Below are 9,847 nucleotides of genomic sequence, written 5' to 3'. Positions count from 1 at the left end.
ACGAAAAGAAGTTTCTTAATCTTTTATCGGGGGATGTACTAAGAAGCATTATTTTTCAACACCTCATATAAATATATAATGCTATACAATCCCATTGTTTACCAAAAATGCATTAATATCTTGGTTCTAAAACTTGCTTAGTTACAAAAGGGAGCTTCATACCATTGATAAAAACATGTATTTCTGAAACATCTTAATTTTTCAGCAATGGGTATCAGTCTTTGTACATACTCAAACAGGTGGAATACAAATAATAGTCTTAACGATAATATTAAATTGCAGATTCACTTTTAAAGATAATTCAGAATACAAAAGTAGAATGGCAATTACGCCGCCTGTATATATACAAATGCTAGTTCTGAATACAATCTCTCTTGAACTAAAAACGGGGAGATGTTTGCTATACAAGAGCTGCAGATCAGTTCAAAAATACTCTGATTCACTCTGGAAGCTTGTTGACTTGGGACGAGAGCAATTGATTTGACAGATCAAATTCGAATGTTCTATTTTTCTCTCTCAAGCAAACAGTGCAGAGTTTGGACCCGCTTACATTTGGTACTTGGTTTCTTTGCAAACCCTACATTTTCATTCCTCGATTTCATCCCCATCTATGACTTCGTACGTTATTACCACCTCTGCAGCATCAAAAGCTACACTTCCTCTTTCAAAGAGAAAAATATATGACAGCTTTTCCTCATAAGCTCACCCTCCAAGTTGTAAAATTCCAATACGAGTTTCCATTCAAGTCCCATTGTTATCATCTGCAAAGGCCAGTTTACATACCAAAGCAAGATGATCGCTGCCCCACTCCTGCAAAGAATGAGTTAATGACATTCAGAACATAAAAAATTTAGTGCATAAAACATTCAAAACCTGAACAAGTTATGAAGAAGATTAAAGTAAAACATAATTGTATGGTACGCTAAATAAATGTAGTTTTTGCTGTGACATCTTAGGGAATTAATATTTTACTGCTTTCCCAGTTTGTCGCCTTTGAACCGAGTGATATAATATATTGGAATGATGTGCTAGAAGAAGGGGGGAGGAGAGGTACGTTGATTACGGAGGGCTCCAAATACTGGGAGGGAGAACTTTGGGAAAACACTAGAGTTATCATGAAATAATAGTGAGATAGTAAGACCCAACGCTACGTTTATAAGTTGGAGGTACAGATTATGTTAGCATATTGGGAACATGACAGAAGTTTCCAAACATGGGACTACTTTCTGAAAGCATACTGATTTACAACTGAAAATAACACCTGGCTGCATTGCTAAATAATTTCATACACTTTAAACATTTAGCACTGGAGAGGACTCAAAGTAAGTAATCTCCCAACACCCAACTTTATGGCATACCGTTATGCAAGTGTGCAACACCCAACTTTATGGCATACCACTGATCGTGTTATCAGTCATCTCAAAATGCTCATTTTCCTTTCAGCCCAACAAAGAGCCATCAACACCTTTACCCTTGGTCCTCCTATCCTCATAATTCATGTGAGAGAAACGTTTTCCCTTTCAAGTAAAATATTGTCAAAAAAGTCACAGTACCTCGCTTGGGAGTCCTCTTGTCTTCCTTAAATTAGTGATTGATAACGTGTCAACAACACCAACTGGAACAAGTTCCTTTGAATGCCTACATGAATTGGAAAATGAGTCAGAATGAAGAAAAATTACAAACACCACAAAGGAAAAAAAAAGTAAGTTTTAGAGTAATTTGATCACCATATATAATCAGAAGTTCCCAAAAATAAGGAGTGGTATGATGTCGCCAATGGTTCCCCATATCTGTCTCTTGTGCTAGAGCTTCCCTGTGCAGTGTTGAAACATATATTAATATATATAGACAGGTAACAAAATAATGAAGTATGGTAACTGAGGTCTTGATAGGAAATCATAAACCAAACACAAAAATAGAATAGTAGTCTCGAAGGAACTTTCTTCAAAGAGCTATATGACAAATGATTATTCAATTTCAGTCTTTCAGACAGAAACAGGAGCCACATGTAAGATATAATAAAACATATTGGCGTATTAATTCAAACACTCACAGGAACTCCTACATATGCACTGTAAAGTTGCAGATGATGCTTAAGATGTGTAACTCCTATTCTTCCAGCCGCAAGCTGTAATTCTTCCTCGTTCCATCTGCATTAACACAAATTAAGATTCCATACACCGTAACCAGTGGAAACTTCGAAGTGTTTGGCACACATGATTTTGGCATTTTGATTCTGGCATTTTTGCAGTGAACAACATATACCTGTTTGCCATCTTAGTATGAGCTCTAAAGGTATTCCATCTTGATTGAGCTTCAATCCGCACTGAGAGCTGTCTCCGGTCATGTCGTTGGAGATTCAACTGCACTCAATTTCATTGGCAAGGTCATCTTCTCAAGCTTAAAAATGACATCTAGAGGTTGACTGCTTGGAAAAGAAATACTCACCTCAGATGAAGCTAGAAACTTGTATATTGCACTCTGCAAGACAAAGATGACGAGACAGGTTTCACTATACTGTTATTATCAAAATTTATTTCTGAAATGCAACAAAAACTGCAATGGACAACAAAAATAGGAAGATATCACCTGTGGCATACTGTTGAAGTCACCAGCAATTACAACAGGGATGTTTTCCCGCTCCACTGATATAGCGTGGGCCTTCTCAACCAACAATCTGATCTACACCATATCGTGATGTGAAAGTCATGTTATTTCTAAACACTGATAAACACACAGACATAAATATACACATGCAAAAAGATACATGCTATTATCAAATATAAAAAAATTATCCTGTTACAAAATCAACACTTATTTTATGAAAAAATCCATGGCAACACGTATCAGACACTGTTACCCGTGTGAGCACACTTGACTCGTTAGGATGGGGCTTTAGAATTTCAGTTCAATACTGGTTAGTACCACTTCACGGACCTAGAGGAGATACTAAGGGCAAGCTAGGTACTGTGCACAAAGAAAGGAATGCGACAATGAGTGCAGCTCCAACAACACTTAAATCTACATCTCATAAAAAAGATATAAAACCATGTTGATACCAAAATATAATTTTCAAAAGGAAAATGCCACCATAACCAAGTCAGTGGGGTTATGGTGTTCAAGTTGGTTCCTGTGCTCAAGTTTGTTCTTGTTTACTGTTAATCAGTTCTTACAAGTTACAATTGTATCCGAATTCAGTTGTTATATCAATATATATGCAATTTCTTTCCCTTTGATGAAAATAAACAAATAAATAAAAAATCAGTCGGGTGCATATGAACTATTTTTTGAACCGTTTTAAGCACCATTTTAAGAGAAATCCTTGATTTTAAACATGAAGTTAAGATCATTTGTCACGATTAACATTAGCCTCTCAATTGAACCTACAACTGTTTTTGGTAGGTAAATTAGATTTGAGTGCACAATGTCATGATAAATCCGAACCTAAGATTTATTTGTGACTTGTAATACAAAGCTCCAAAATTTGGAAGTCATAAAAAGAGCTCACATGCATAATAGTTAAATAAACTGTGCATCACATGAATGCCTGGAGAAGTTTGTTCCACCCTTAAAGTTCACCATGACTTCTAATTTTCAAATAATAAATAAATTATAAAATCATACCTGGCCAATCTTGATATCCCCACGTTTTGGGTTGAAAAGTGCATGTATATTTCCGATAAGCAAATTCCGACTCCTACAGTTTCACAAATATTAGCTATACGATTAAAATATTAAATGATAAAATACAAATGTAGCAATCTGCTTCAAATGGATGAAAACTTAGATTCATATGCCAGAACTACTGAACTATATCAGCTTTTTATGATCTTAGGAAGTTCGCGATGCAAAGGGAAAAAGAAAGGATGATTTCATTCATGCTATCATTCCTAGGATGTTATAAGTTTATGACTCTTTAAGATAAATGGGCATGCTATTCGACTATTCATGCATCCAGACCAATAATAGTGACTTACAAAATTCAACTATACCAATATACAATGTGCACTTCTAGATTATTTCCTATTTCCTGTTATGCCACAGTAGAATCCACAGATGGTAAACAAATTTCCCTAAAGAAAAATCGAAGGGCAGTTCCTTCAAAGTCACATTAATATATTACGTCATTTGTTAGGAGAATTCAAGCGAAACGAGACATGGAAAGAGAATAAGGATTAATGAGTAAGGACCATTTCAAAAGAGTTTTCAATATTCCCAATTCTTGAATTCATAAAATATAATTCTGATAGAAGAAGCACATTACAACACATCCAAGCAAGGGGATTGCAGACATTTATATTGAATAGGTTGCCGCCCACTCATCTTTTTTTTATCCCACCACTTGCTTCATTATCAAGGGCAAAATAAACTATGCTAGTTATTGAGTTGCCTCGGAGACAAGGACATAGCTGGGGGATCTTGTGAATCTGGGAAGCCTTTCTTCCTCTACCTTTTCTTCTTTTGTAAGTGACCTCATGTATGTTTGTAAACTCTGACCGTGATCCAGTAAGAAATGAGGGATGAAGCATTGAGTTATACACTTATAGTGCAGCTTAAAATGTTATTTTGCACAACAATGTATATGTACTATCTGAAAAATAATTTACGTGAAAGAAATCACGTCAGGTATGAGCAAATTCTATCAAACTCACCGTGAGGTTAGGCCTTTCGCAACCTTATTTGAATAATTGGATTCCATCTGCAGTACAAAAAAGTTCAATCAGACTGGGAAAAAACGGTATGTACGAGGGTATGTCAATGCCAGATACAATCTCGACAGAATTCACTGTTCATTTATGCTGTCCTAAGACATCATTTGGAAAAAAGAAAACCGAGAATGAAAAGTAACAAAAAAACCAGATAATGAAACAAACACAAAGTAAGGAGGGAAGAAAAACGAAGTAGTCACAGCAATGTAGTATTTATAACACAACTGCACTCATGCCTCACTTCAAACCCAATGGATAGGCCCATGTTTTCCTCAGAAACAAAACCTTCTTCAACCAACAAGGCAGAACTTGAAAATGTTCCCCAGATATTCCAAAGAAAGTATGACGTTGATCAGAACATTGTAGCATTTTTATTTACTTATTATTTATTAATTTTGTGTGTGTACTTGAGAATGTGGGTGTACTGTGGTGTAGTACGTACTGGGTGTAATCAGCGTACTATAAGGGAGGTGCAACCTGGTTTAACCCCTTGATTCTATGTTTTCATGCTCTTCTTCTTGTCTCTCTCCCACTTTTCTTTCCTTCCTCATATTTCTTTATTCTTCACTGAACTCATCAAGAAAGAGGTGGGTCAAAGGCTCCCTAAAGACAGAACATTAAAACATAACAAGAGTACACTATTTCTACCAGCAATCTAATTGAAGACAATCTACTTAATGCATAAGCGATCTGAAGAGGGAGCAGGATGGACAAAGTGCTCAATAAGAGAGTGACAGTGTTTGGAATTATACATAGTTTGATTGGAAATATCATAACCAATCTTGAGAGCATTGGACCCCAAAATGGATGCTCGCTTTCCGTCTCCTCTTCTTTCTTTGTGTGTCTTGGGGGTGGGGGGAATTAGTTTTGCATAGCCCCACATATCTAGATCCAACAGACCAGCACCAGCTCTTTTAACTGTTTTCCCTTTTTTTGCTTAAATTTTACTGCTTTTCTAATGCTTCTATACAACTAAAGGAAATTAACAAAAAAAAAAAATAGTAACAATCAACAATAATAATAATAATAATAATAATAATAATAATAATAATAATAACCGTTAGGAACTGTTGACCCAGATATATAATTAGAAAATCTAATATTTCTTTCATATAATTACAATTGACTGTATTCAGCCACTCCAATTTTACATCCCATCAGGTCGAATTCTACCTCCAAGTGATCTGCATTCCAACTACAAAATCAAACTTTAGTTTCACATTATGCCTCCCAACTCTTTCCTTTACCTGGGATGGTTCCTTGTGCACCCTTTGGTTAATAGCATTGTTACTCCTATGCCAAACATTTTTTGACTTTTTACTCATAGTAGACTTATAATTTTCAAAAACAAAACTAAAATCCAACAAAAAGGGAGGGCCAACGAGGAATTAGAAGTAGAAGTGATGTATTCTAGGATTTGGTTTTAGTCCATATTAGTTTATGTATTACTAGGGATTTTTAAAATATTGTTTGGTTGCTATTTTTGATGTTTTTAGCATTGGTTCTCTTTTCGGTCTGTTTTTAATTCCGAAAATTAGATATTTTAGTTTCTAAATTCGAATTAGAAGATTAGCTTCTAAATTCATTAGTTCCTTTAGCTATATATTGAGTTGTAGGCCTTTGGCCATACTTGGTAGTTGATTAATAAACTCTGTGTTTGTGTGAGAACGGTTTTCTCTTTGTATGTTATTGTTATTGTTATTGTTTATTGGGTGAACTAGTATTACCCCCCCACTAGATGAGCCAATTAGGATTTCCCCACTAGATGGGAAATTAGGGTCTCCCCCCTAAATACACACAAAACATTTTCGGTCAACCCACTCTGACTTTTTTTTTTGTGTGTATTTAGGGGGGAGACCCTAATTTCTCATCTAGTGGGGGGGTAATACTAGTTAACCCTTGTTTATTTGCAGGGTGATTACAAGCGATAACTTGTCATCTCCCTTCTCAATTTTGTCGGTTTCAAGCCTGGCTGTCATGCACAACAACCGTAGTGGCTCACAAGCAACTAGTTCGTGATTCTTCGAAGTCACATTCATATCCTTATTGCACATGAGTGCATCAACAAGCCTTTGAAGTCTTAAGCAAATGGACACTCTACTGCCAGAATTTCTTTTCAAAAGAAACCCACAACATTGACATCGCAAAGGACTAACTACGAAGTCTACTTACAAAAAGTTCAACCACTTTGAGTCTTTGAAACTGCATGCCACATGTATAACATACGAAAAAAAATCTAATAAAACTAGGCTTTCAAAACTGATGTACCTAAGGCACAATATTCCAATAAAGTGATGTCACTCTCAACATAGTTAAACAGAGGTTTGTCTTGAAAAACATTAGCATCAAAACAAAAAAAGACTATTACCTTCAAAACACAAAATTGAGCAACATTGTCACGGAGATCAAAATTTCTGAATTCTATGCTCTCTTGATGCACAAGGGTAAATCTGCATTCAAAAGATGAATGATAGCCATCAATCCATGAGCAAGACATAAAATTAAATGAAGGACATAGTTCCAATAAATATTCATACCACTGTCGAAGTGTCTAACGGAACTTATAGCAAACTCCTTCTAACTTTCAGATAAGCAAAGTACTCAATTTGTACTACTTGTACAAGAGTTCAATTTCGAAAAACCTACACACCAAAAATCCTAAAAGAGCGCTTCACAAAATTTGAACATATAGAGGCATTATGCGAGAACTCCACTTCTTCTACACTGGAAAAACGAAGAATCTTTTGACACTTTAACCTTAAACAATTCTGATATCCGTGCCAGTGATAATTATATATGAGGGAACAAAGAGAGTTTTAAGACCCATAACTAAGACTGAATAAAAATAAATCACTTTAGATAAAATAGATGAAATATGATTAGTTAAGAAACCTAGCATAAGAGAGAGCATAATCAAATAGATTATATTACACTAAATTAATCGAGGCAGCAGCTAAAAGTCTGAGCCTCTGAGAGCTAGCATACTAGATACTTCTAATGCACATAACAATTTTAACTGGAGCATTCTTGATGCTATGTTTGGGAGAAGTGGTTGGCCTAATATGTGAAGCTTGGTACTTTAGCTAATTTGATAAAGGGTTTTTTTATAACGTAATATACTTATATAAAATTGCGAATTGTTACATCAAATGCTACCAGGTAAGTGTAACCATATATACTTGTTCTTTAGCTGTCCCCGTAGCCCATGGGGTCCTTGCGTACGAAATTCAGAGTGAGCATGATGTAACAGATTCAATGGATGCAGGTTGTTTCCACCCTACACTTGAACCTCTTTTATGCCTACATGTTGAAACATTCGTACGTCCCTAACAAATGAAAGTTTATTATCAAACCTATTGCTTATCACTGGATACCTACCATGCTCAAAGAAAAGACAAGATTCTTACAAAACAAATTCCTATTCAACAGCCAACAGAATGAATGTGGTTTCTCAAAAATCTAAAACATTTTCCTTCCTCCCTTTTTTCTTCTCTTCTATTCTCACTGTTTACGTATTTTCTTTTTTCTTTCCCTTTTGTTTCATCTTGTACATGCCTTCTTCGACCTCTCTTTAAGCCTTTTTGTCATTAAAGTTTATTTGTCCAAAACAACGATATCATTAATACTAACAATGATGACATTGGTGTTGAAAACTACACTAGTTGGAAAAAGAAAAAGTATCAAGATACTTACAATTCTTCTCTCCAGAATATAGCACACCCATCACACGCCTCCCCAGTGCGAGCCTAGAAAAAAAGCTCTTCCAACTTTAGATATTACTATTATTAAGTTCACTGTGAGAGCTAACAGATAACAAACGACAATTATGATTTCTGTAAGTACCTTGTATATCCCAGTGAAACCATCTATTTTCAAAATTTTAGCTAAATCATCAAAACGATCAACTTCCTGCATTAACAACATTACCAAATAACAATGCTATAACGCGCTAGTATGTAGGAGCTTGACTAAAAATAGCATTTTCCAATATAACAAATAATGTGGTATATAGATAAACAAACATTAAGCACTAGTGATAAATAAACAGTATGTGAAAAACTTGCCTGTAAACATAAAATGCTAGCATTATAAGAATTCAGCTCATTACGAATACGCAATTTCCTCCTTTCCCAATTTAAATACTGTTGTGAAAAATTATTATACAAGTGGGGATGCTTCTTCGCATTTTCCACGCCTAATATATTATACGAAACTATAACAATATTATCTACACACAAAAAAAAAAAAAAAAAAAAAAAAGTTAGAAAAAGGGCATATATTACTAAAGGCCCAAGCTGAAAATATATAAAGGGTGTAAAAAGTTAACCTTGGAGGTGGGAGCAATTGTGACGTGAGTTAAAAACCCACGGACGAAGACTAGTTGTGGTTGGGAGTGGGTGTGGGTGTGGTGTTGTTTTTGTTTTCTTGGAAGTGTGAAAGTGTTGGACATGTTCAACAACGCTTGTTAATTTTCTTTTCTTCTTGGATTGGGTTTCTTCTTTGTTTGTAATTGAAGAGCACTCTCTTAAATTAAAGAACGAGGGTCTCTTTGCCAAGTCTCCAAACATTATTCTTTTTTAGATTTTTCAGTTTACACAAGTTATTAGTTTGCCAAAGAGATGGTTTTGAGTTTTTACTTTTGCCTCTTCTGCCTAGATGGTTCGCTCCGCTCACTTTGACAAGAGTCTGAAAAGTAGGGGTAGAACTTGGGTCGGGTTAGCCCAAGCCCAATAGACTAAAATCCAATTTTTGTTAGTCTTGGGATAATATGCAAGATCTATTGTCCGAGTTTGGTTTTGTAAAATCAAAACCCAACTTGGTTTTGGATTAGGCTTGGGTTAGAATATAAAAAAATCAAAAAACTTGAACTCGTGTGCATATCTATATCTATATCTTAATATTAAAGCTCCCACAAGGGGTATTTTTCGAGCTCTATTAAAATTCCACATCATTTCTTATTAAAACGATAATTTCTCTCATATTTGAAAAACGGAAATTTCTCTTCTATTATAACGATAATTCTTCTCCTATTAAAACAAATTCTAACACTTTTAATTAAAGCGGAAATCCTTCTCCTATTAAAATGAGAATTCATCTCCTACTGAAAATTAAGCGAAAATCTAGCGTATCTAATTAAA

General features: G+C 35.0%; 1 protein-coding gene across 6 annotated transcripts; it reads right to left on the bottom strand.

Moving 5' to 3' along the window:
• Nucleotides 1-242: 242 nt before the first annotated feature.
• LOC147479586 (DNAse I-like superfamily protein) lies at nucleotides 243-9,354 on the bottom strand. 6 transcript variants are annotated; one of them, XM_086577799.1, is made up of 15 exons: nucleotides 9,125-9,354; nucleotides 9,037-9,094; nucleotides 8,770-8,937; nucleotides 8,553-8,614; nucleotides 8,403-8,455; nucleotides 7,078-7,159; nucleotides 4,653-4,699; nucleotides 3,625-3,697; nucleotides 2,590-2,682; nucleotides 2,449-2,481; nucleotides 2,266-2,363; nucleotides 2,054-2,150; nucleotides 1,728-1,813; nucleotides 1,554-1,638; nucleotides 243-810 (listed from the first exon to the last, which is right to left on the bottom strand). In XM_086577799.1, exons 1-15 carry the CDS (start codon nucleotides 9,275-9,277, stop codon nucleotides 742-744), a joined length of 1,257 nt encoding a protein of 418 aa, XP_086433925.1. In that variant the 5' UTR covers nucleotides 9,278-9,354; the 3' UTR covers nucleotides 243-741. The 6 variants fall into 6 exon arrangements, 5 of the variants coding, with proteins under 5 accessions (XP_086433925.1, XP_086433924.1, XP_086433923.1 ...); XR_015204843.1 differs by having other exon boundaries at nucleotides 1,359-1,638; nucleotides 9,037-9,354; XM_086577798.1 differs by having other exon boundaries at nucleotides 8,553-8,618; nucleotides 8,774-8,937; nucleotides 9,037-9,354.
• Nucleotides 9,355-9,847: the final 493 nt, after the last annotated feature.

This window comes from Coptis chinensis, chromosome 8, assembly GCF_015680905.1.
Source record: "Coptis chinensis isolate HL-2020 chromosome 8, ASM1568090v1, whole genome shotgun sequence".
NCBI classification, from domain to species: domain Eukaryota; kingdom Viridiplantae; phylum Streptophyta; class Magnoliopsida; order Ranunculales; family Ranunculaceae; genus Coptis; species Coptis chinensis.
The sequence above is the reverse complement of the archived record's forward strand: the minus strand, read 5'-3'. Positions and strand labels throughout refer to the sequence as shown.

Coding starts and splice junctions, on each gene's coding strand:
- LOC147479586 (XM_086577798.1), bottom strand. CDS start 9,277: ATGTTTGGAGACTTGGCAAAGAGACCCTCGTTCTTTAATTTAAGAGAG. Junction 7,160..8,402: donor ATATTCTGGAGAGAAGAATT/GTAAGTATCTTG, acceptor TTTTGAATGCAG/ATTTACCCTTGTGCATCAAG. Junction 811..1,553: donor CAAGAGGACTCCCAAGCGAG/GTACTGTGACTT, acceptor CATTCTTTGCAG/GAGTGGGGCAGCGATCATCT.